At 41.6% G+C, this 27919-nt stretch overlaps 1 protein-coding gene across 3 annotated transcripts in view; it reads left to right on the top strand.

Annotated features, from left to right (window-relative positions):
• Positions 1–27919, top strand: part of ctnnal1 (catenin (cadherin-associated protein), alpha-like 1) — a 266065-nt gene that overhangs the window by 223399 nt on the left and 14747 nt on the right. For 2 of the 3 annotated variants that reach the window (XM_078417849.1, XM_078417830.1), the window contains 7 exons: positions 3300–3386; positions 5132–5290; positions 10558–10650; positions 13578–13728; positions 23421–23458; positions 25631–25681; positions 26777–26931. In XM_078417849.1, coding sequence (XP_078273975.1) covers positions 3300–3386; positions 5132–5290; positions 10558–10650; positions 13578–13728; positions 23421–23458; positions 25631–25681; positions 26777–26931 — 734 coding nt within the window. The remainder of the gene's footprint in view (positions 1–3299; positions 3387–5131; positions 5291–10557; positions 10651–13577; positions 13729–23420; positions 23459–25630; positions 25682–26776; positions 26932–27919) is intronic. The other variant, XM_078417840.1, reaches the window with a different exon arrangement.

Below are 27919 nucleotides of genomic sequence, written 5' to 3'. Positions count from 1 at the left end.
GGTGAGCAGTGTGCACAGATGGTTCACCATTCCCAGGGAAGTTGGGGCTATTTGCTTTAGTCTGAATATTTAACCAGATAATCCTACATTTTTTTTTCACAATTTGTGAAGGAATTAACTGTGGCATATATTTGCCAATAGTTGTTGCTTGGTTCTGGAGATAGAAACCCATTTGATCTGGCAACAGCGTGTACTGAAAACCCGTGCTTGTTTCTATTAACATGCTGAAGCCGTAAAATCTTACAATGGCGACAAGGATGGGATAGAGTTTGTGAACTCAACCTTTAAATACATTGCAGGACTGTTTTGCAATATGCAGCATTGTTTAACATTTTAAACAGCAAATACGGAGCTGTGTTGCAGCTGTTTGCGAACTGGACACGATAGGCCACAGATCCTTCTATGCATGGGACTGTGGTTTAAAACGGCAGCTGTACAAATTGGCTACAGTTTGTCAGGCTATCTTTGTGTTGTGTCTACGGCGCAAGTTGGTGTCCTTGGGATACATAGGCCGACGAGGGACTTTCGACAAGAACCGTGAAACCTCTACCTCGTACTGTGAGCGAATGGAAATGTTTTTTATTGCAAATTACATATTGAAGCTGAAGAAACAGAGGATGATGATCAAGTGTAGGTAAGAGCACAAAACAAGGCCATCCAGGAACAAAAGAAAGCCATTCTATTAACTGAAATTGGTCCTGAAGTTTATGAAACTCTCACCAACATCTGAGCCCCAGAGAAAGCAAGGAATGTTTCATTTTGGACTATTCTTTCAAAACTTGATGCTCACTTCAACCCTAAGCCCATAGAGATTGCAGAAAGTTACAAATTTCGCACAAGAAACCAGAAGTCTGGTGAGACTGTGGGTGAGTACATTATCTCATGGAAGAAATTGTCTCTACACTGCAACATTTCTGGATCAAGCTTTGCTTGATAGATTTGTATGTGGAATGCTGGATGGACCAGCCCTTCTTTGATTTGGCATGCAAAACTGCTTTGGCCATGAGGATGGCATGTCAAAGTGCACATGAATTTCGACCAACACATGCTGGCACAGTCAACAGTCAAAAGGCAGTTCCAAAACACGCTTGACAAGACAGGGGAAAGGACTTCACAGCAAAGTTCTGGGAAAGGCGCAGATACCCGCTATCGATGCAATGGTCAACACAAAGCAAATAAGTGCCAGTTCAAGGACTCTACGTGCTACACCTGTCAAAAGAAAGGCCATATTGCATCAGCAAGCAGAGCACCATCACAGGACAAAGCAAAACCAAATGCGTGGGATTCACAACCTCGAAGAACAGTCAGAGAGTAATGAACTTGGACTGTACGGCATCTACACTACGAAAAGTGGGTCTGGAAAGAAAGACTTCCAGACAAGGGTCAAAGTGAACAATCAATACATTACTATGCATATTGATACCGCTGCTGATTGCACAATTATAAGCAAAGACACCTATGAATCCATGTTTTACAATATGCCTATCACAGAAACAGACATTCAGCTGAAAGCGTACTCTGGAGAAGTATTGGAGACATGTAGATAGAAACAAGCACAGGCTTTCAGTACACGCTGTTGCCACTGTGGGTCTCCTTTATTTCACAAAAGTACACTGCACATACTCACACATATTCACGAGACTGATAAGATATAGAATATACCACATGACACAAATTATACCATTCTCATACTCAGTTCTTAAAGTTACAGTAACCATTATATACACTACAGTTTTTAAATTTGTTTTAGGTTTTATATTATTTCCAGTAAAGGGTGGACTAGTTGGGCCCAACCTTCTCCTGCATTGGTCTAGCACCCTCCCCTCCCCCCCTTCCCCACTCCCCCACTCCTCTCCCCCCACTCACCCACCATCCCCCCTTAACCCCCCTCTTCTCCTTCCCCCCCCCCCCCCCCCACCACTGCTGTTTACACCAACGCAAAGTCGAAATATCGTAAGTTGAAGCATCGTAAGTTTTGGGGAGCATCTGTATTAGATCAACGGGCCCCAACTGCGCAGGTGCGGACCCATTGGGTTCCTATTGTGACGTATTACTGCGCAGACGCGGCTGACAAGCAGGGCAAGTGGAAAAAGGATTTATTAATGTTTAAAAAGTGATTTTTAAAGTTTAAAACATAACAACCAGTTGAACCGCAGGCAAATGGTGAGTAAGGTGGGCCTAAAATTGTTGCGCTATCGTGTACCGTTTTGGCTGTATTTCGGGTATAAATATATTTACGAACGAACAAATATACAAACAAACAAGATGAGAGTTTTAGTAATATTTAGATAGATAATTTCTGCTGCATAGAAATGGTGGAGGGGAGAGCAACCCTTTTGTATTAAGAATGAGGTTCCGGTACATTTTTGTGTTCTCTGCAATCAAAACATTGGATAAATATGGTGATGAAACATAAATAGTTAGAATATCTATCATTGGAAAATGGAAAGGTGTCGCAAAGATCTATGATTAAAACATATTCTAATTTTAAATCCGTTGCAGTTGGGAGCAGACAGACAGTTTGGCAGAGCTGTTATAAAGTCTAATTAAAGTTTTAAATTATCTCTTTCTACTATACATGTGGTAAACTGTGGAAAATGAATAACCTAAAGAGTCAGATTATTCTTAAATATTCATTACTATTCCTACTGTTTGATTGTAGTACTTTTCCTGAGCCTCAGTGCTTCACAGGGATGTAAATGGCAAATCTGTCTACATGCCATTGATATAAGTGGTGCTCTGTAGCTGATCTAATGACGGTGTGGAACACTTAAGAATAAAGTCTTTAACTTCCAAAGTCATGTGGTTAAGGTTTAAATATGTCAACATCCTGTCTTTCTTAGTATTGCATTATTATTGAAAATATTCTGAATTCATGTATTAATGACTATTTGGCAGAAGGCTGCCATATTAGAGGATTTATGTTTGATGAGTAAGTGCATTAAAATGCGTCCTCCAGGCAGCTAAGCAGGAATGATGCATAATGGTGTCGCTTGGATGTAAGGGAATCAGAATGCCAAATGATGGATCCTGTTTTCTAGGCTGCAGCTTTATGAAAACTTTTCTAGTGGGTTGGCGGTTTCTTTATTTTGTAGCGTGTTATGAAGAAACTTGAGTTTGAAGAATGAAATCTATTATCTTCACCAAACCTTTCTACTGAATGTGGGGAGGAATAGAAGTTCTCAGTAAAGCAAAGAATCTGATAAAATGTTGACAGTATTCAGCTCACTTTAAGCTATGTACAGAAAGAGTGGTTTAATTTTGATCGTCTTTCAACATGCCCTATCCTCTTCAAACAGCAATGCCTGAAAGCCAAAGAAGCCACAGAAGATATGGAGCTGGCCATTATTAAGACAAGACAGTGTATGAGTGAATTGAGGAGAGAGGTAAGTGATAAATCGTTCTGAAGTAAGCCAAAACCAATAGGAGCTGTAAGCTCTGCTCCTAAACCTGAGATTTAAGATGTAATCTCATATAATTTTCAATTGTGGTTGAAAATGCCAGCGGAATATTTGTTCACACTGCTGAAACTGATCAGAGGTCAAGCTGATAACCAGAGTAAAATCATGCTGAGCTGCTGTGGTTCTTGATGTTAAAATGTAAAATTGTGCTTTTAACCATTTAGATTTAAGTAAAGAAAAATGCATTTATTTCCTGGTTAGCTGAACTTTGTGTATAGTTCTTTCTCTTAAATGAACTGTATGTAGCAATTGTTCGTAGAACTATTATCCCAAATCCTGCTGATAACATGGACGATTACAGGCTACACAATGTCTGTGCCAAACATGATCCAAGATAAAGTAATATAATCTGTCAGAATATAATCCCTATCCCCCTATTCCCTGCATATTCACATGCATATCCAAAAGTCTCTTAACCACCACAATTTTATCTGCCTCCTTCATTACTCCGAGTAAGATGTTCTAGGCACCCACCACCTCTGTGTCAAAGAGAAACTTACATACGATATGATAAAACGTTATTTATCCCCAGAAGGAAATTGGTCTGCCAACAGTCACAACACACAATGGTACACAAAAACCTGAAATTAAAAGTGAAAACAAAAAGAAAAAGACAAGCGACTGTTGGCTAGCTGCCTTGTGCACAGCGCCCTCACCGGAACACATGGACAAACAAACAAATGAACACAGACTTATCCCCATGGCAGAGGATTCTAAACTAGAGTGCCCCTCCCTTCCCCCACACCGGGACCCCTTTGTTCTCCCACCGTTCCCCACGGCGGTCCCCCACACCGGGTCCTCCATTGTTTTTCACGATGGTCCCCCCACGCCAGATCCCCATTGTCTTCCCCCCCCCCCCCCCCCCCCTCACGCTCATCGACCGCTCATCTGCAGGTCGACCGCGAGGCCCACGCTGCCACTGAGGCCCCCACTGCCACAGAGGCCCACACTGCCATCGTGGCTCCCACCGCTGCCGAGGCCCCACCGCAGCCGAGGCTCCTGTTGCCGTCGCCGAGGCTCCCATCGCCGCCACCACTGAGGCTCCTTCGGCCCAGCCAGGCCTCACCGCCTGGCTTCACCACAGCCCCCTGGGAGGCCTACCGGGGCGAGTTCCAGTTGGCGGCGCGGTTGTTCCCCGGAACACTCCTGCCGCGCGCATGGCTCCCCATCTCCTTTGAAGTATACCCCTCTCACCTTATTGTATGCTCTCGAGTCTTTGATATTTTCATCCTGGGGAAAATTGTTCTGTCTACCCTAACTATGCCTCTCATAATGTGATATACTATCTATCGGGTCCACCCTCAACCTTCGGCATTCCAGAGAAACCAATCCAAGTCTGTCCAACCTCACCTTACAGCTAATACCCTCAAATTTATTAGCCTGGTTTGTATTGTGCACAAGGAACATGGAAATCCCAGGTTTGGAAAACCAAACCTGTCAGCTCGCTAATCTCGATAGCATCGTCTTGATGAGATCCCCCAGTATTTCCATTGTTTATGTTTGGATAAGATTAATTTGAAACCTAATATCCATAATCAAGATTGTTTAAAATTAGATGACAATTGAAAAATTCTAATTCTAATAATAAAATGTTTTTATTTTGCTCAGCTCGTGCTATATGTCTTTTTATTGCATAGGTGTGCATTAATCCTTCAAGTTTTGTTCCTCAGCTTCAAAACACTGCTGTGGAGTCAGCAGGGGAGCTTCTAAAATGTTACGCAGAGCACATTGTCCTCAAAGCCCTGAAGGCAGCAGGGGTTGAAGGGAATTTGGAGGCACTAGCAGAAGGTACCAGCAAATTGTCTGAACAGAAGGAACAGCTCTCTGAGGTGGGGGTTGAAACATGTTTGTTGTCTGAAAGTACTGAAAATGCATGTGGAATAAATCTGTGGAATGTGTTATGGATCTTAGCCTCTGCACTGGGATTCCTGGTTCTGACAAATCCCACATTTTCCCAAGATCATCTGATTTTCCTTTTTGGATTTAATTAGTGATAGCATTTATATCCTTTGAGAAGCTGGTGCTGCTTTTTTAAAATTAGGACTGCATCACTTAAAGAGTTTTTGAATGTTAACATTCGTTTTTTTCTGGAGTGAGTGAACAAACACATGCAGGAAACAGTGAAGTAATATTTTCAGCTGTAACCCAGAAGTCAAAGAATCTGCCAGGGAACATTGTGAGTATATCAGTACCATAACGGTTTCTGTTGGGTAAATATTTACCATTGAATAATCTCAGAGATATTACTTGTAAAATGATACCAGGTTATTGAAACAACCTGAAAAATAGTCACTGTTTTGTGGCAAGTCTTCACATGCATGCAATTATTGCAGAGGTCAAACAAGAAGTTACTCAGCAGGCAGGCAACATCTGTAGAGGCAAAGGAATATTCAATGTTTCATGTTCATACCTTGTATCAGGACTGAGTGTAAATGGAAGATATCCAGTATAAAGTGGAAAAGGGGACGGAGTAAAATGAGTCAACTGCTAGCAAGTAATAACGAACCATTGATAGTGGATCCAAGAGAGGAGAGGTTGATGGGCAGATGCAAACTGCTGGAGTTGGTGGGTGGAGGGAGGGGGGAGGGGTTGGGTGGCATAGATGGAGATAGGGACAAAGGCTGGGAGATGATTAATGAAAAAACAAAGGGGGACAGATTATGGAATTTGATACAAAAGGAAGTGATGAGTGGAACTGGATAAGAGCAGATGGAAACAGTGGGGGGAGAGAAGGGGATAGGGGACCAAATGGACTGAGTATGTGGGTGACAGGCAGGAGGAACTAGTTGGTGGAGTGGAAAGAAACAAAGTAACAGGTGGCTGGGCATAGGGGGGAGGATTTAAAAGAAGGGGAGGACCTCGATGGATCAGGAGGTGAGAGAAAAGGACAGCAGATATTGACCTCGCGTTGGCATTGGAGGAAGCCAACAACAGACAGGTTGGCGAGGGAATGGGGAGGGGAGTTGAAATGGCTTGCAACCCGGAGCTCAAGATGGCCGCGTGTCCTTGATCTCCTCCACTCTCAGGGTGAGGCCAATCGCAACCTACAGGAATGGCACCCAATATTCAGTCTGGTACCCTATAACCCGACATTGTGAACATTGAATTTTCCTCTGCAGTTGCAACCTGGCCCACTGAGTAGCTTGTATTTACACTCTTGATCCCATCATGTCCGATGTTGGGAGCCTGTGTTGTAGATGTCACTTGCAGCACAAAATTGCATAGAATTTATATCTGAGGAACAGCCCCTCACACCCAAATGTTTACATTTTTGCTCCATTCGTCACCTCCTGATTTCATCTAATATTTATATTTTCGGAAATTTTGCACAAAATAATGGTATGTGTGTGCGTGTGTGTGTGTGCGTGTGTGCGAGAGAGAGAGTCAATTCCAACCCAGTTTTGAGAAATCCCCATCTTAAGTTCCAATGGCCCTGACCTGACAAGTTCCATCCACCTCATTGGAGACCTTTGAACTACCTTTATCAGACTTTATGAGACGTCAATGTTATATCTTTTCACTAAATGTTGTACCCTTTATCTGTGCGCTGTGGACGGCTTGATTGTATTCATGTGTAGTCTTTTCTGGATAGGATGCAAACAAAAGCTTTTCAGTGTACCTCGGTACACGTGGCAATAATAAACGAAACTAAATTAAATGGGGAACCAACTGATTCTTCGTGACAATTTCAATGCCATCTGTCAGGCTATTAACTACCTACCTGGATAATAAATGATGTACCAGGGTATTGCTAGGACTGAAAAGTTTTAGCCAATGCAAAGCATTTCATCAGTTTTAGATTTTGGAGATACAGCGCGGAAATGGGCCCTTTGGCCTACCATGTCCGCGCCAACCTGCAATCATCCCATACACTAACACTATCCTACACACTAGGGACAATTTACAATTTTACCAGAGCCAATTAACCTACAAACCTGTATGTTTTTGGAGTGTGGGCAGAAACCAGAGAAAACCCATATGGTCACAGAGAGAATGTACATGCTTCGTACAGACAGCACCCATAGTCAGGATTGAACCTGGGTCTTTGGCACTGTAAGGCAGCAGCTCTACCACAGATTGAAATGAGATACCCAAAACTGTACAATTCAATGCTCATACCATTGGGTTGCAAGCTACCCAAGCAGAATATGAGGTGTTGTTCTTCCATGTTTCTATGTGTCCTCACCCTGGCCATGGAGGAGGGTCAGGGTAGAAAGGTCAGTGTGGGAATAGGCTTTCTTTGTTCTTCTCCCTTCCATCAATGCAGAATCATTAAAAACAGAGTCCTGGAACATGCCCCTTTACAAGACTCCCTGAAACCTCAAAATTCAACTCCATTAATAATTGCTGATCCCTGACGCCAGCTATTAAAGTCATCCCTCTTCTTGTGCTGTATAATTCCAGAACACATATAAATTACTGTAGCTGGATCCTGTAATTTTATCTGTTGGTCTAGAATCCATTTTTACAATGTACACTAAGTAGAGTCTGCACTGGGTGGTAAAAAGGAGCCAGCCTTTGATCAAAAGACAGACAGGGAAATCTTAAGCACTGCAGGAGGGTACGTATTAGATGATTAGCTGTAGTGAGGCAACGATGTGATTCTTGAGCATCAAATGTGTTTTTGACATCATTAACCAAATTCACAACAGCAGGGTCCTAAGACCCATAATGTTGTTGCTGCACGTAGAGTTGTACTTTTTGGCCCAATATGCCCATGCCGACCAAATGCCCCATCTATGCTCGTCCCAACTGCCCGTCTCTGACACATATCTATCTTCTTAAACTTTTCCTATCCATGTACCTGTCCCAATTCCTTTTAAATTTCTTTATAGTTCCTGCCTCAACCACCTCCTCTACATCTTGTACCCACCACCATTAGTGCAAAGAGGTTTCCCCTCGGATTCCTATTAAATCTTTCCCTTCACCTTAAACCTATGTCCTCGGGTTCTTGATTCCCTTACTCTGGGTAAAAGACACTGTGCATTCACCCCATGTATTGCCCTCATGATTTTATACACCTCTATAAGATCACCCCTCAGACTTCAGCGCTCCAAGGAATAAGGTTCTAGCCTGACCAACCTCTCCCTATAACTCAACCCCTCAAGTCCTGACAACATCCCTGTGAATCTTCTCTGCACTCTTTCCAGCTTAACAATATCCTTCCTACAGCAAGGTAACTAAGACTGAACACAATACTCCACATCGTCTCCACAGCTCACCAGCGTCTTGTACAACTGTAATATAACCTCCCAATATCTATTTTCAATTCCCTGACTGATGAAGGCCAGTGTACTAAAAGCCTTCTAACCACTGTGATGCTACTTCCAGGAAACTATGCACTTATATTCCTAGATCCCTCTGCTCTTTAAAAAAAAACTTCTAAGGGCCCTGCCATTCACTGAAGGTCCCACTCTGGTTTGACTTCGCAAAATGCAACATCTCGCACTTAGAGAAAAAAAAGATTTAGCGTGATGACAACATTTAAAAATAATGTATCTTTTAAAATTAAAGTATTTTCACAATGCATGTAACGCCAAAAGTAATTATGTCCAGAACTTAGCTGCTTGCTGGCTAACTCGGAGGGCATTAAGAACAAAATATCTGGTCCAAGCTATTGTGTACATCTGGCAGGAGAAGGGTGGTGGTTCACTTTTGTGGATAATAGTGAATTTAATGTCCTGGCAGTTTTCTCTCTTTTGGGTGCCAGCCAATAAATTTAACACTTATTAAATGCAGTTTTACAAGATGCCATTGTAGGATTGGAAATTATGAACCTTAACATACTGGTTCAGTTATGTAATGCACTTTTCCATTAAATTTGAAGCATTTATGTTGTGTGGAAAAAGTCCAAGCATTAAGATTAGCACGTTTTCAGATTATACAAAAGGGGGTGGTTTTGCAGCTAGTGAAGATGGTTGTGAAAAATTGCAGCAGGATCTTGATCAATTGGCCAAGTGGGCTGAGGAACGGTAGGTGGAATTTAATGCAGAAAAACGTGAGGTGTTGCATTTTGGGAAGTCTAACATGGGCAGGACCTACACAGTGAATGGTAGGACTCTGGGTAGTGTTGTGGAGCAGAGGGATCTAGGAGTGCAGGTGCATTGTTCTCTAAAAGTGGAGTCGCAGGAAATCGGGTGGTCAAAAAGGCTTTTGGTACATTGCCCTTCATCAGCCAGAGTATTGAGTTAGGAGGCAATATTGCTGTTGTATAAGATGTTGGTGAGGCCACATTTGGAGTATTGTGGTCAGTTCTGGGCATCGTGTTATAGGAAAGATGTCAAGCTGGAAAGTGTACAGAGAAGGTTGACGAGGAGGTTGCCAGGACTAGAAGGTCCGAGCTATGGGTAGATGTTGAGTAGGCTGGGACTCTATTCTTTGGAGCACAGGAGGATGAAGGGTGATCTTATAGTGATGAACAAGATCATGAGAGGAATAGATTGGATAGATGCAGAGTCTCTTGCCCAGACTAGGTGAATCGAGGACCAGAGGATATAGGTTTAAGGTGAAGGCGAAAAGATTTAATAGGAATTTAATAGTAACTTTTTCACACAAAGGGTGGTGGATGTATGGAACAAGCTGCCAGAGGAGGCAGGAACTATCCCAATATATAAGAAACAGTTAGACAGGTTTGGAGGGATATGGGCCAAATGCTGGTGGGTGGGACTAGTTGGCCGGTGTGGGCATTCTGGGCCGAAGGGCCTGTTTCCATACTGTATCACTATTAATGATGTTGAGAATCTACATTCATAAAGGGACAAACACATTCCATTCCCAAGGATAACATTTCTGCCACAAGCATCCATCTTACTGCTTTCTACTGAAAATAAGCATTCATTTTATATTAGCTAAAACAACAACAAAAGAAACCATCTCAACTATCTGCAACAAAATATCAATATCTCTAATTAACTATATCAGCTAATAGCATAGATTCTCATTGTGAAACCATTTTTTTTTAATGAATGGATCATTTGTGGTTATCAGAGCTGGATTTAGTGAAACCTGTGGAGGGATTTGAACATGAAGTCTTATGTCATTGTACTTTCTTCCACCACCTCACCTTCCCCCTCCTCCTCCACCTCAAACCATGCAGACTTCTCGATTACTGCGACACGTTTCAGGAACTGAACCCTTGGAAATTACTTGTTTACATGCAGAAGAAACATTTCAGGTCATTGTTCCACAGGTATGAGTTCTTTACTGTTCATCATTTTCCAGTAATGACGTGGTAATTTTGGGTGATATGCATGTTGTTTGATTTGAGAACTTGGATTTACATCTTTAGTTTAGTTCAGAATTTGTTTTAGTTTCTAATTTTGACCATATAGACAATAGGTGCAGGAGTAGGCCATTCGGCCCTTCGAGCCAGCAACGCCATTCAATGTGATCATGGCTGATCATTCACAATCAGTACCCCCCGTTCCTGCCTTCTCCCCATACCCCCTGACTCCGCTATCATTAAGAGCTCTATCTAGCTCTCTCTTGAAAGCATCCAGAGAATTGGCCTCCACTGCCTTCTGAGGCAGAGAATTCCACAGATTTACAACTCTCTGACTGAAAAAGTTTTTCCTCATCTCCATTCTAAATGGCCTACCCCTTATTCTTAAACTGTGCCCCCTGGTTCTGGACTCCCCCAACATTGGGAACGTGTTTCCTGCCTCTCACGTGTCCAATCCCTTAATAATCTTATATGTTTCGATAAGATCCCCTCTCATTCCAGTGTATACAAGCCTAGTCGCTCCAGTCTTTCAACATACGGCAGTCCTGCCATTCCGGGAATTAACCTAGTGAACCTACACTGCACTCCCTCAATAGCAAGAATGTCCTTCCTCAGATTTGGAGACCAAAACTGCACACAGTACTCCAGGTGCGGTCTCACTAGGGCTCTGTACAACTGCAGAAGGACCTCTTTGCTCCTATACTCAACTCCTCTTGTCATAAAGGCCAACATGCCATCAGCTTTCTTCACTGGCTGCTGTACCTGCATGCTAACTTTAAATGACTGATGAACAAGGACACCCAGATCTCTTTGTACTTCCCCATTTCCTAACTTGACACCATTCAGATAATAATCTGCCTTCCTGTTCTTACCACCTCATAGCATCCTCCTCACAGTTCACACTGCCACCCAGCTTTGTGCCATCTGCAAATTTGCTAATGTTACTTTTAATCCCTTCATCAAAGTCTTTAATGTATATTGTAAATAGCTGCGGTCCCAGCACGGAGCCTTGCGGTACCCCACTAGTCACTGCCTGCCATTTTAATCCCTACTCTTTGTTTCCTGTCTGCCAACCAATTTTCTATCCATGTCAGCACCCTTCCCCCAATACCATGTACTCTAATCTTGCCCACTAATCTCCTATGTGGGATCTTATCAAAGGCTTTCTGAAAGTCCGGGTACACTACATCCACCAGCTCTCCCTTGTCCATTTTCCTAGTTACACCCTCAAAAAATATATATATTGTAAAGCATGCATTTAAGCCTTCCGCTTTTTTCCAGACACCACATTTACAAAGAACATTGAACAGATTCGCACAAGAACAGATCCTTTGGCCTACAATGTCTGTGCCGAAAATGATGCTTAGACCATCACTTATCTACTTGCACGTAACCCATATCCCTCCATTATCTGCATATCCATATGTCTTTCCCAAAGTTTTTTAAATGTCACTAACATATTTGCTTCAACCACCACCCCAGGCACTTACCACCCTCTGTGTAAAAAGAATTTGCGCATCTCCTTTAAACTTTGTCCCTCCCACTTTAAAGCTTTGCCCTCTAGTATTTGATTTTACCATCCTTGGAAAAAGATTTTTACTGTTCACCAAATCTATGACTCATAATTTTATATGCTTTTATCAGGTCTCCCCACAACCTCTGGCATTCCAGAAAAAAACAACCCAGTCTGTCCAATCTTTCCTTAAAGCAAATACCCCCTAATCCAGGCATCATTTTGCTAAACGTCCTCTGTACTCTTTCCACAGCCTTCACATCCTTCCTGTAATGGGACATCCAGAACTGCACACAATGCCCCAAATGTAGCCTAATCAAAGTCCTATAAAGCTACATTATGACTTCCTGACTCTTGTACTCAATGCCCCAACCTATGAAAGCAACCACACCATATGCCTTGATGGACACAAAAAGCTGGAGTAACTCAACGGGACAGGCAACATCTCTGGAGAGAAGGAATGGGTGACGTTTCGGGTCGAGACCCTTCTTCAGACCATATGCCTTGTTTACCACTCTATCTACTGTGTTGCCACTTTCAGGGAGTTATGGACTTGAACCCAAATATCCCTCTGTACATCAATGCTATTAAGGGCCATGCCATTAATTGTATATTTTCCCCTTACAATTGACCTCCCAAAGTGCATTTGACCCCCCTCACAATTTCTCGGATTAAAGTTCATCCACCATTTCTCCACCCATTCTGTAGCTGATCTTTATGGCACTGTATACTTTGACAGTCTTCCTGGCGTGCAACCCTAGTTAACTTGTTGGTTACAAATTAATTAACAAGCCCAAATTCATACGACGAAGTCATTATTAATCTCGTGCATCTTAATCTTCTGAATCAGCCTACCATGGGGGACTCTGGGAGGTCAATTGTAAGGGATTGTGGTGAATAGGCAATGTATTCCTAACATTTATTCACATTGCTTCAGTATAAGTAATGAGTAATCAGAAGATGTATGAAAGAAGACCAACTAATGAGAACAATTAATATTGCTTTTAATGAAGTGGCTACATTTTGCTTAATAGTTCCTTATAGGATGAGATTGGTGTTATTCAGTCAGTGAAGGGATGGGCGTTGAGGTGAAGCAGAATAGTACTGCTTCATAACATAGATTGTAATGTTTTATTATCTATGTTAATGTTTGCTTTAATTTCACACCACATAGTAATACATTATGATTGCCACATTAAGGTGCCTTCTGAATTCAGTCCACAGCTATGATGCAGATCTGAGCACACTTTATTTACCATGCGAATGCAGGAATCTTTGACATGCAATGTTCTAATGCTTACTATTTTTACATCTTTAATAATACCTGGTCAATAATAGATTTCCTTTGTACTGTCAAGTGAATTATTCTGCTTTGTCTCAGATCATTTCGGCTGCACAGACCTTGGGTCTTCACCCTTCAAGTAAGATTGCCAAAGAGAATCTGGAAGTCTTTTGTGAGGCCTGGGAGTCACAACTGAATGATATGTCCATCCTGCTGAAGGAAATTAATGATGTGTTTGAAGGACGAAGAGGTAAATAATCTGAGGTTTAAATATTCTTTGTATTAGAATTGGATTAAAGTTCTATGCACTGTGGATTCTGAGGAAAAAATAAGGTAGGGCTATGTACGAGGTCATGAGAGGAATAGATATGGTAAATGCACAGTCTTTTAGAGTAGAGAAATCAAGAACCAGGGGACAGAGGTTTAAGTTCAGGGGGGAAAGATTTAATAGGAACTAGGGGCAACCTATTTACACAATAGGTGGTGGGCATTTTGAACGAACTGCCAGAGGAGTTAGATGAGGCAGGTACTATCACAATGTTTAAAAAACAGGTACATGGATAGGATGGATTGAGAGGGATATGGGCCAAACTCAGGCAGGTGAGACTAGTATAGATGTGGCATGTTGGTTGGCATAGGCAAGTTGGGCCAAAGGGCCTGTTTCCACGCTGGATGACTATATGGATGAACAACAGAGAAGAATTGTAATATTAGTATTAGATGATAGTAGTAAATAGCATATAACTAAACTGACTTACAAATATTGACATCTTGGAGCCTTTTAATCTATACACGTGGCACTGGTTAACTACAGTGCCCTCCATAATGTTTGGGACAAAGACCCATCATTTATTTATTTGCCTCTGTACTCCACAATTTGAGATTTGTAATGGAAAAAAATCACATGTGGTTAAAGTGCACATTGTCAGATTTTCTTAAAGGCCATTTTTATACCTTTTGGTTTCACCGTGTAGAAATTACAGTGTTTGCATAGTCCCCCCATTTCAGGGCACCATAATGTTTGGGACACATGGCTTCACAAGTCTTTGTAATTGCTCAGGTGTGTTTAATTGCCTCCTTAATGCAGGTATAAGAGAGCTCTCAGCACCAAGTCTTTCCTCCAGTCTTTCCATCACATTTGGAAACTTTTATTGCTGTTTACCAACATCAGGACCAAAGTTGTGCCAATGAAAGTCAAATAAGTCATTATGAGACTGAGAAACAAGAATAAAACTGTTAGGGACATCAGCCAAACCTTAGGCTTACCAAAATCAACTGTTTGGAACACCATTAAGAAGAAAGAGAGCACTGGTGAGCTTACTAATTGCAAAGGGACTGGCAGGCCAAGGAAGACCTCCACAGCTGATGACAGAAGAATTCTCTCTATAATAAAGAAAAATCCCCAAACACTTGTCTGACAGACCAGAAACACTCTTCAAGAGTCAGGTGTGGATTTGTCAATGACCACTGTCCGTAGAAGACTTCATGAACAGAAATACAGAGACTACATTGCAAGATACAAACCACTGGTTAGCCGCAAAAATGGAATGGCCAGGTTACAGTTTGCCAAGAAGTACTTAAAAGAGCAACCACAGTTCTGGAAAAAGGTCATGTGGGCAGAGGAGACGAAGATTAACTTATATCAGAGTGATGGCAAGAGCAAAGTATGGAGGAGAGAAGGAACTACCCAAGATCCAAAGCATACCACCTCATCTGTGAAACACGGTGGTGGGGGTGATATGGCCTGGGCATGTATGGCTGCTGAAGGTACTGGTTCATTTATCTTCATTGATAATACAACTGCTGATGGTAGTAGCATAATGAATTCTGAAGTGTGTAGACACGTCCTATCTGCTCAAGTTCAAACAAATGCCTCAAACCCCATTGGCCGGCGGTTCATTCTACAGCAAGACAATGATCCCAAACATACTGCTAAAGCAACAAAGGAGTTTTTCAAAGCTAAAAAATGGTCAATTCTTGAGAGGCCAAGTCAATCACCCGATCTGAACCCAATTGAACATGACATATACTGAGGAGAAAACTGAAAGGGACTAGCCCCCAAAACAAGTATAAGCTAAAGATGGCTGCAATACAGGCCTGGCAGAGCATCACCAGAGAAGACACCTAGCAACTGGTGATGTCCATGAATCGCAGACTTCAAGCAGTCATTGTATGCAAAGGATATGCAGCAAAGTACTAAACATGACTACTTTCATTTACATGACATTGCTGTATCCCAAACATTATGGTGCCCTGAAATGGGGGAACTGTGTATAAACATTGCTGTAATTTCTACATGGTGAAACCAAAATGTATAAAAATGGCTTTTATTAAAATCTAACAATGTTCACTTTAACCACATGTGATTTTTTCTATTACAAATCTCAAAATGTGGAGTACAGAGGCAATTAAATAAATGATGGCTCTTTGTCCGAAACCTGATGGAGGGCACTGTATTTGCAAGGCTTCGCATCGGGGGGAGTGGTCGGTTGGAGTCTGAAATAAGCCACAGTTTTTATATCTATTGTTTGTATTTTTCAAAGCAGTTCAGTTTAGTTTATTGTCATGTGTACCGTGAAAGGCGTGTGTTGCGTGCTATCCAGTCAGTAGAAAGGCAGTACATGATTACAATCAAGCCATTTACAGTGTAAAGGTACATGATAAGGGAATAACGTTTAGTGCAAGGTAGAGCCAGCAAAGTCCGATCAAGGGTGGTCCGAGGATCACCAAAGAGGTAGATAGTAGTTCAACACTGCTCTCTGGTTGTGGTAGGATGATTCAGTTGCCTGATAGCAGTTGGGAAGAAATTGTCCCTGAATCTGGAGGTGTGCGTTTTCACACTTCTATACCTTTTGTCTGATGGGAGAGGGGGGGGGGGGGGGGGGGGGAGGGAGTGGCCAGGGAGTGGCATAGATTTTTATATCGTACTGAGGGATTAATTATAATTCTGTAATAAGGGCACATGCTACTACCAAATTGAAATAATGATGACAACATCTGGCTTAACTTTGTACGTTGAGGTTGATACGAATGGTGCACAAGAAGATAGAAGCAAGATCAGATCACCTTTGGCCCCCTCAGTCCTGTCCTGCCTTTCCATGTGAGCATGGCTGATCAACGCCAGGCGACAATTCCTCCTTTGTGCTGGATCCCCATAGCCCTTAATCTTCCTATCTTTCTAAAAGGTATCTGCTTCCACTTTAAATACTTTTAATGATTCAATCTCCTCATCTCTCCGAGGTCGATAATTCCTGGTGTATTCTCTGCAAGGGGAAAAAAAAAGTTGTGCCTCAGTTTTAAGTAACCAGCGCTTGAAATTCTGTCCACTCGTTTGAGACTACCCGTGAATGATAACATCTCACCATCCATGCTGTGAGCCCACTTGTGATGTTGTGTAATTCAATTAATCTTGCATCCCACGGTGTACATGCAATGCCTTCTTTTGCCTGCAACTTTTGATTTGGCACCAACAGTTTTCACTGAGGAGCTAACAATATTTAGAGCCAATAACCAGCCACCCCACCCCACCAATATGATATTTATATATTTTTAATCCCTTCTCGTATAAGGAATGGAGAAAATTAGCATTTTTCCTGAATGTTGTTCCTGGTTTTACTTGTGATCTGCATGCCGAACTTAGACTACAAGTGTACAGAACATTATTTTGGCTCTAACTAATTTTTATGTGGAGACATCAGCCTGAAACCAGCTTCATTCCATTCTTTGGAGATTTATCACATTTTTGTCCTGCTTATCTGAAGCCCAATACTAAATGTAGCTCGTAGTTGGCACAGACCAAGTTGAGTTTCAACCACAACTCTCTTCTTGATTCTTGTGGCGTTGCTTTTGATGATTGATTTGTTCTGTTGAAAAAGTAACAAGATGACACTTGCTATATCTCTAATTGTGAAAAGAGTTCCACCCTTCAAGGGCAGTATCAAAGCTCTCTGAAATTGATGTAACTATTTAATTGAAGTTTGTTATTTTCTTGAGCATATTGGAATCTCAGTAATGATGGCTTCCACAGAATATATTTTAGAATACAATTTTAATATGTGCAAGACCAGAATAAAACTTTACAAACAAAGATCTGCATATGCTGGTTTATCCAAAAGGACCCAAAGTGCTGGGGAAAATGGGTAGGTGACATTTCGGGTCAGGACATTTCTTTAGACTGTCTGTGGAAGGGTCCCGATCTGAGACATGACCTCGCCATGTTTTCCAGCCTGACCTGCTGAGTTACTCCAACACTTTGTGTCCTTCAGTAGAAAACTTTAGATGAAATGACTTTTCTGCCACATTCATGTCAAAATTATTCTTTCACTCTAAATGTGCTTATTCTACTTAAATGCATTATGCATTTTCACATAAACATGATAAGATCCCTGTATCCATACAATTAGTCTGAATATTGCAATTAATATCTATAGGTGTGCACATTTTAAGAGGTGCAAAAAGTCAGGACAATTATACCAGATTTTGAGAATTGTGAAAATTTGCACTGAAGTACTTAATTTAATTAGTAGTGCTGTACCTGGTGTAATGGATCAGAACTGTAGCAATACCTAGTGTTTAATACAGTAAAAATACTTTTGTCAAAAAACACATTGGCATTATATGAGAGGTTTTAGCTGCTAAGCAGTAATTGTCATTCTGTGTTTACTGTGTGGTATTGAATTGATTCAAAGGTAATTCCACATATCTGCTGCTCAGTATTTTAAGGGATCTTATCTTGAAATGTTGAATGCTGTATAATAATATGTATGGCAAACTTTGCTGTAGATGATGGGAATATTCATGTGATGCTCAGTTTGTTGTGAACAAAGTAAAGATAGCCTCAGGATGAAGAATAGAGCCACTGCAAATGAGTGTTGCTGTGTACATTTTTCACAGTGCAACATCTCCATCTACTGGAACCATCCGATGGTTATTATTAGCACTTAACTAGGAATCGTGCTGAAAAGGGACGAAAGAAACTCCATTAAGATCTCTTCCTTTTTCAACCATAACAAATCAAAGATGTCTAATGCACCTCAATTACTATTCCTTCTGGAGCCCATCTGCTCCCCAATTTCATATATCAACTATATCTTACCTATATGCCTTAATAATGAAGATAGACACAAAAAGCTGGAGTAACCCAGTGGGACAGGCAGCATCTCTGGAGAGAAGGAATGGGTGATGTTTCGGGTCGAGACCCTGCTTTAGACTTTGTCTACTTTGAAGAAGCATGCCGTAATAATGCCTATTCTACCTGTGTCCTGTTCATTATTTTTCTGATTATTGGGACTTGATTATGCACAATTTGACTGGCATCTTGTTGTACAATACGATTTTGAAATAGTCTTCAGAAAAGTTTTGTGGCACACAATGGTTTTGGAGTTCCCAAGATGATTCAAAAAAATTAAGCAATGAGCTGGTCAGACAGCATCTCTGAAGAACATGTATGGGTGACGTTTCGCATCAGGACCTTCTTCAGACTGATTGTAGTTGTGGGGAGAAAGCTAAAAGAGGGACAAAGCCTGGCAAGTTTAGTTTAGTTTATTATTGTCACGTGTGCTGAGGTATTTGCGTGCTATTGAAGATGAAGGGGAGATCGGCGGGGGACTGCCTCTGGCCATGTGTGCCGGCAGGCCTGGCTCGCCGCTGCGAGTGGAAGATAAGACTGTTTAATGAACCTTTTGTCACTTTGTCGGTGCCAGAAATGTGGCGACTCTGTACTGCCTAGGTGAGATTTGCTGCATAATTTTACTGGGTTGTATGCAAAACAAAGAAATTCACAGTACCTAGGTATATGTGACAATAAAGTATAATTGAATTGAATCAAGACAATCAAGCTTTCCACCATGCACGGATAAAGGGTACAACATTTAGTGCAAGATATAACATTGAAATCTGATTGAAGATCATTCGAAGGTCTCCAATTAGGTAGATGGGAGGTCAGGCCCACACTCTAGTTGATGAGAGGACCATTCAATTGCCTGATAACAGCTGGGAAGAAACTGAATCGAGAGGTATGCTTTTTCAAACTACCGTACATCTTACCTGATGGGAGTGGGATGAAGACAGAGTGATTGGGGTGAGACTGGTGCTTGATTATGTTGAAAAGTGAAGTGTAGATGAGGTCAATGGAAGGGAGGCTGGTTTGTGCGATAGTCTGGGCTACATCCACAAATCTCTGCAATTTCTTGTGGTCTTGGATGGAGTCGTTTTCAAACCAGGCAGCAATGCGTCCTGATAAGATGTTTTCTGATAAGATGTAGAAGTTGGTGAGAGTTGTTGGGGACATACCGAACTTCCTCAGCATTCTAAATAGAGGCGCTGGTGTGCTTTCTTGACCATAGCTTCGATTTAGCTGGTTGTCAAAATTTTGATAATAAATAATCCCGATTTAAATAACAAACTTTCTTTATGGTTTTTTATACAATCTGGTGCTTTTCTGTGTGTCAGCAAAATATTTCCTTTCCAAGATGGAGACCCAGTTCTTTCTTTGCAAACTGTGTACTGTAATGCAACGGCATCAGGAACACAATGTGATGGACAAAGAAAATGTTTGGAAATTGCTTTGTAACATTATTCTGGTTGGGTTAACAAGGGGGATTTTCAGTACACATTTGCAGCACTGTCAAAATAACAACATCTAAAAAAGGGCACAAAGTGCTGGAATAACTAAACCTGAAGAAGGGTCCCGACCCAAAATGTCACCTATCCATATTCTCCAGAGATGCTGCCTGACCCGCTGAGTTACTTCAGCACTTTGTGTCCTTTTGTGTAAACCAACATCAGTAGTTCCTTTTTTCAACATTTAAATACATTTGGACAGATATATGGATAGAAAAGATTTCGAGGGATATGGGCCAAACTTGGGTAAATGGGACCAGCTTGGTTTGGGTATCTTGGTCGGTGTGGACAAGTCAGGCCGAAGGGCCTGTTTCCATTCTGTATGACTTTGACTCCAAAAGAAAATAATGTGAATGAGGAAACATTTATTACTGTGGTATTTTAGTTCTTCCTGTCTCCACCTATATCCTTTCTTTGTCCCGCCCCCCTGACATCAGTCTGAAGAAGGGTCTCGACCCGAAACATCACCCATTCCCTCTCTCCTACATGCTGCCTGACCTGCTGAGTTACTCCAGCATTTTGTGATAATAGAGAATAGGTGCAGGAGTAGGCCATTCGGCCCTTCGAGCCAGCACCACCATTCAATGTGATCATGGCTGATCATTCTCAATCAGTACCCCGTTCCTGCCTTCTCCCCATATCCTCTGACTCCACTATCCTTAAGAGCTCTATCTAGCTCTCTCTTGAATGCATTCAGAGAATTGGCCTCCACTACCTTCTGAGGCAGTGAATTCCACAGATTTACAACTCTCTGACTGAAAAAGTTTTTCCTCATCTCCGTTCTAAATGGAGATTCTTAAATTGTGGTCCCTGGTTCTGGACTCCCCCGACATGTTTCCTGCCTCTAACGTGTCCAACCCCTTAATAATCTTATATGTTTCGATATGATCCTCTCTCATCCTTCTAAATTCCAGTGTATACAAGCCTAGCTGCTCCAGTCTTTCAACATATGACAGTTCTGCCATTCCGGGAATTAACCTAGTAAACCTACGCTGCACGCCCTCAATAGCAAGAATATCCTTCCTCAAATTTGGAGACCACTGACATCAGTGGTGGGGAAGATGCTGGAGTCAATTATAAAAGACGAAATTGCTGAGCATTTGGATAGCAGTAACGGGATCATTCCGAGTCAGCATGGATTTACGAAGGGGAAATCATGCTTGACAAATCTACTGCAATTTTTTGAGGATGTAACTAGGAAAATTGACAGGGGAGAGTCAGTGGATGTGGTGTACCTCGACTTTCAGAAAGCCTTCGACAAGGTCCCACATAGGAGATTAGTGGGCAAAATTAGGGCACATGGTATTGGGGGTAGGGTACTGACATGGATAGAAAATTGGTTGACAGACAGAAAGCAAAGAATGGGGATAAATGGGGCCCTTTCGGAATGGCAGGCAGTGACCAGTGGGGTACCGCAAGGTTCGGTGCTGGGACCCCAGCTATTTACAATATACATTAATGACTTAGACGAAGGGATTAAAAGTACCATTAGCAAATTTGCAGATGATACTAAGCTGGGGGGTAGTGTGAATTGTGAGGAAGATGCAATAAGGCTGCAGGGTGACTTGGACAGGTTGTGTGAGTGGGCGGATACATGGCAGATGCAGTTTAATGTAGATAAGTGTGAGGTTATTCACTTTGGAAGTAAGAATAGAAAGGCAGATTATTATCTGAATGGTGTCAGGTTAGGAGGAGGGGGAGTTCAACGAGATCTGGGTGTCCTAGTGCATCAGTCAATGAAAGGAAGCATGCAAGTACAGCAGGCAGTGAAGAAAGCCAATGGAATGTTGGCCTTCGTAACAAGAGGAGTTGAGTATAGGAGCAAAGAGGTCCTTCTACAGTTGTACCGGGCCCTGGTGAGACCGCACCTGGAGTACTGTGTGCAGTTTTGGTCTCCAAATTTGAGGAAGGATATTCTTGCTATGGAGGGCGTGCAGCGTAGGTTCACTAGGTTAATTCCCGGAATGGTGGGACTGTCGTATGTTGAAAGGCTGGAGCGATTGGGCTTGTATACACTGGAATCTAGAAGGATGAGGGGGGATCTTATTGAAACATATAAGATAATTAGGGGATTGGACACATTAGAGGCAGGAAACATGTTCCCAATGTTGGGGGAGTCCAGAACAAGGGGCCACAGTTTAAGAATAAGGGGTAGGCCATTTAGAACGGAGATGAGGAAGAACTTTTTCAGTCAGAGAGTGGTGAAGGTGTGGAATTCTCTGCCTCAGAAGGCAGTGGAGGCCAGTTCGTTGGATGCTTTCAAGAGAGAGCTGGATAGAGCTCTTAAGGATAGCGGAGTGAGGGAGTATGGGGAGAAGGCAGGAACGGGGTACTGATTGAGAGTGATCAGCCATGATCGCATTGAGTGGCGGTGCTGGCTCGAAGGGCTGAATGGCCTACTCCTGCACCTATTGTCTATTGACCAAAACTGCACACGGTACTCCAGGTGCGGTCTCACTAGGGCCCTATACAACTGCAGAAAGACCTCTTTGCTCCTATACTCAACTACTCTTGTTATGAAGGCCAACATTCCAATGGCTTTCTTCACTGCCTGCTGTACCAGCATGCTTCCTTTCAGTGACCGATGCACTAGGACACCCAGATCTCATTGTACGTCCCCTTTTCCTAACTTCACACCATTCAGATAATAATCTGCCTTCTTATTCTTACCACCAAAGTGGATAACCTCACACTTATCCACATTAAACTGCATCCGCCATGCATCCGCCCACTCACACAACCTGTCCAAGTCAGTCTGCAACCTCATAGCCTTCAATTAGTTCTAAGTTAGGTCATTATACTGCACTGTTGCCATACTACCTGACAATTACAAGTCCATTTTGGCAGATGCAGTTTTAGGTGCTTGTGTTCAGTCTCGAACATGTCCAGTGGTGTTACTTTTAATGCTCTGAGAAAAGTTGGTTATGTTAAACAGTGTGCTTTGGGCTACCACATTTATAGAATGTATTTCCCATCCAATTTTCACACTGTTCACCCATCTGAAACTATATGTTTTAGAGAAAGAAATTACAGATGGGTGATATTTGACAGAACACATTTAAAAAGTGCAATTTATTTTAAAGATTTGCACATTAGATTTAAAGAAAATTAGATTTAGATTTAAAGAAAAATATTCTGATTCTGATTATAAGTAATAGGCAAAACTGTTTTTGTTGCAATAAAAAAATGCTCTGTAATGAATATTTACTACTTGAAAGGTGTTAAAAGTTAAGATTTAGCAAAAATAACTGAAAATGTGGATGCATTTCTTTGCATATAATTTGTCTCATTCACATTTGTTTATTGGCTTATGTTTTCTAGGAGAGAAGCGTGCATACCTTTCACTACCAAGACCAGGGGTGAGTTTACAAAGTTAAAGTTTTAGAGTTAAGATAAGGTTTTAGCTTAAAATTCACTTTCAGGCATCACACACAATTAGATAATTTAGACTGTGTCGTAACATAAAATAGACGATTGCAAATCATCAGATCCTTTTATGCAATAGTTGTGTAATGTTCAAAATTGCCCACACATCTGCCTAACTTTGGGTTTCGGCTTCTCTGAAAAACTTGTTACCTTTTCTTGCAGTTAATTGTGGTTTCTGAAAGCAAGGGTTTTTCAATTAATTGCATTTATGCACTTATCTGTGAAATACGTGAGATACTGTGTCCAAAATCAATAACTGATCAACCGCAAAATGTGAGGAATACTGGAGATCATGTGGGAGGTGACCAGGTTGTCATGGCAGTGCAATTCTCAGGGTAGCCCATATATGAGTGACGTTTATTTACAAGCTAGACCATCATCATATCATATATCATATATATACAGCCGGAAACAGGCCTTTTCGGCCCACCAAGTCCGTGCCGCCCAGCGATCCCCGTACATTAACACTATCCTACACCCACTAGGGACAATTTTTACATTTACCCAGCCAATTAACCTACATACCTGTACGTCTTTGGAGTGTGGGAGGAAACCGAAGATCTCGGAGAACACCCACGCAGGTCACGGGGAGAACATACAAACTCCTTACAGTGCAGCACCCGTAGTCAGGATCGAACCTGAGTCTCCGGCGCTGCATTCGCTGTAAAGCAGCAACTCTACCGCTGCGCTACCGTTGGGCCTAAACCTCTCCTGCATTGGTGCAGCACCCTCTCCCCCCCTCCCTCCCCTCCCCTCTCCCCCTCCCTCTTCCCCCCTCCCCCACCCCCTCTCCTCCTCCTCCTCTCCCCCCCCCACTCCATCCCCCTCAACCCACCTTATCCTCCCTCCCCCCTCCCTAGGAGATAGATTTCAACTGATAGATTTCAACTTTAAAATGTGAATAACTTTAAAAATATAACACCGATTTCAATGAAACTTCTTCCATTAGCACCAAAGGGATGACGGTGAGTAAGGTGGGCCTAAAATTGTCGCGCTATCATGTACCTTTTGGCTGTAGTTCAGGAACATACAAACAGAGTTTTGTATATAGATGGCATATCTCAAGTTTGTTTTAGGTAAAATAGCATAAAACACATGACTCAGTAATTCTATAATCGTAGGTTTTGAAATTGGCTCCCTCACTCAGATGTGACTTCAGTGAACTCAAGTAAAACAGAACAGAATTACCCTACTTATTCTGCTTGAGATAAAGTAGAGCTACTAAGCGGAGCAAATTAAGTGCCAACTAAGAAACCTCCAGCAACAACCATTAGAACCTGACTAGTTCGCAGCTATTAAAGTTATTTCTCCAGACATCATTATTAGGCAGTGATGTTAAAGGGATAGACTAACTTGGCAACAAAGCTTCAAACAACCTGTGAATAGTGCCAGGGAAGATTAACTGATATCAAGTAAAATGCTTCTGTATCACAATGAGATTTAATGGTGATGGGATGAGATAATAAATTTCATAGAACTTGAATGAATTCTTAGCTTATAAGGTCATAATGAGCAGAATTAGGCCATTTGGCCCATCATGTCTACTCTGCCATTCAATCATGACTGACCTATCTCTCCCTCCTAACCCCATTCTCCTGCCTTCTCGACATAACCAGACACCTGTACTTATCAAGAATCTATCTATCTCTGCCTTAAAAATATCCACTGACTTGGCCTCCACAGCCTTCTGTGGCAAAGAATTCCACAGATTCACCAACTTGCGTAGCCTGCCAGCCTCCTAACCTTGCCTGCTTAGATTTTTGTCAGTTGTTTCCCTCTAACATAATTTGTCCAAATTCATCCAAACCGCACGATAGACAAATTATTTTCAAGCACGATATGCACCTAATACATTTTCAGGTTTGACATTCTTTTATGAAAGCGTACAAAGTATTACTCTGGAATCCCGCAAAACCCAGACACGACTCTGATGGAATTAATCACCAGATTAAATGTTTTGCATAGTTTAAGACGAAGAAATTTACCAAGAAATCACATGAAGACTAATCATAGTAAATTTAATATTGTTCTGGTCATATGTTGCACTCTTTTAAAAATAGAATGGTGTATTTTTATGCTTTTTATATTTTTGTCTTTTGAAACAGAAGCACTCTACAAATATGAAGGTAGTTAAAGCAGTCAAACTAGATGCTGAGGTAAGAGTTACAGCTTTGTTTTTGTCTTAGACATTGATTGTGTAGGAATTCAAAGGACTGTGGGGAAAGAGCAGGCGAGTGTGACCAATTGGGCAGCCTCTTTCAACCAGCAGACAGGCATTAACCTGAATGGTGTCCTCTGTACAGATACAATGTATTAGCTATGCTAGTTGAAATCAGTATGTACAAGACATCACCCGTTTACCAATGTTCGACTTATCGACTATGAGAAGCATAGGGTAGACAGTCAGATTGTTTTTTTCAGGGTAGAAATGTCCACCACCAGAGGGCATAAGGTGAGAGTAGGCAAGTTTTTTTATTCAGAATGGTGGAGTCCTGGAATTCTTTGCCGTGGGAGGTAGTGGAGGAAGATATGATAGTGGCGTTTAAGAGGCTTTCAGATTGACACATGGAAGTGCAGGGAATAGAAGCGTATGGATAAGGTACAGGTAATTGAGATCAGTTTAACTAGGCATGTTCGACACAAACATTGAGGGCCAAGGGGTTCGTTCCTGTGCTGTACTATGTACAGCTTGTGCATTTGATGAGCGTTTGGGAGACGGGAGGGATAGATTTGCTGGCTGCTGCAGGGCTGCACATGACTGTTCTTGACACTTGCTGGAATTTGCCACATTGCATCCAGAAAGAATAAATTCTAGTTAACATGTCCATTTTGTAAATTCTATTCAGACACCCCATCTGGGCCAGCAGAAGTGTTCTTCTTAAAACTATCAACAGCATTTAAAACCTCATCTGCAATAAAATCTTTTAACAGAATATCGTTATTAGCTTGGGCTAAATTTGTTAATATCAGCTTGGTTATTAAGAACGGCAAAAGGAGATTTAAAATCTCGTCTCTGTATTCCTATGGAACAGCCTACTTCTGTAAGCATTTAGTGCCATGTGGAACTCCATTTGTGGCCATATTTCCAACTTGCAAATTGTTCAGGTTATGAGGTTCTCTTGAAGAGAAGTCTGCTGTAAACCTGGAGGACCTGCAGTACTTTCCAGTCCTATTTATTCTGTTCATATTTAATTAAACCCACTTGGTGCCTAATGACCTCTGGAATGAAAATATTTTTGTTTTAAATATAGGAACAGGCAAAGATAGCAAAATTAGGGTTGGAGCTGCGATTGCACACGTCAGATGTAGACGCAGAAACAGAACGATGGGAGGACCAAGAGAATGAGATTCTTCGGCAGGCACAGAGTATGTCTAGTATGGCATATTCGATGTATCTTTTCACAAGGTAATATTGACAACCCCATACAAGTGTTGTTGGTTTATTAAAAATAGATTAATATCTTGCAACAACTGAATGAAAAAATTAATTAGTTGGAGATAATTCATGCATTCTCAGCTGATCTTTAGTGAACATATAAGATTACAAATTATTATAAGATTAATCATAAAACCTAATGATGTAGAAATTAGGAAATCCTATAATGAAATGTCGCTGAAGGAAAAAAATGCCTGACGTTATTTTAAATGTATGGATGTGGATTGAAGGCAATAGCTGTGCGGTTTTCCCATTACTACCTTCTACTAGTGCCAGGTCTCTGGTAGTTCCCGTTTAGGGAACTTGATCTGTATTTGACAACTGGCAAAGATGGCACATCCTGCTTCAGTCTGAGACTCCCAGAATGCACTAACATTTCTTATGTATAAACAGGTTTGACATACTAGTTTCTAACACTTGCTCAGTCATGTTGCTGATCATTGCATTCAGCTGTGATGTTCCTAGAATGTAGCTGGTCCTTTTCTGAACCTTCAATGGGTTCAGGCTTGCATTGCACCTTCCAGCTATATCAGACTGTCACATTATTTATACATTCCTTGACCAAATAGCTTTTTACAGTTTTACTGTTGTTCTTTGACAAAAAACATAAGACACAGGCAGGTTTAGATAAGTTTATTGTCATGTGTACTGAGGTACAGTGAAAAACTTTTTGTTGCGTGCTATTCAGTGAGCGGAAAGACTAAACATGATCACAATTGAGCCATCCACAGTGTAAAGGGAATAGAGGGTAAAGGGAATAGTGTTGAGCACAAGCTAAAGTACAGTAAAGTCTGATTAAAGATAAAATCATGTCTATTTACGGGGTTTAGGCAAATACAAACACACACGCAGTCCATCTGTCACACATCAACGCTGTAACGAGTAGGCATCTCATAGCAATCTGTTTTGGAAGCATTGTTGTTTGTTATAAACATTAATGACTTGGATGTGAATGTGG

Source organism: Rhinoraja longicauda, chromosome 2 (assembly GCF_053455715.1).
Source record: "Rhinoraja longicauda isolate Sanriku21f chromosome 2, sRhiLon1.1, whole genome shotgun sequence".
NCBI classification, from domain to species: Eukaryota; Metazoa; Chordata; class Chondrichthyes; order Rajiformes; family Arhynchobatidae; genus Rhinoraja; species Rhinoraja longicauda.
The sequence above is the reverse complement of the archived record's forward strand: the minus strand, read 5'-3'. Positions and strand labels throughout refer to the sequence as shown.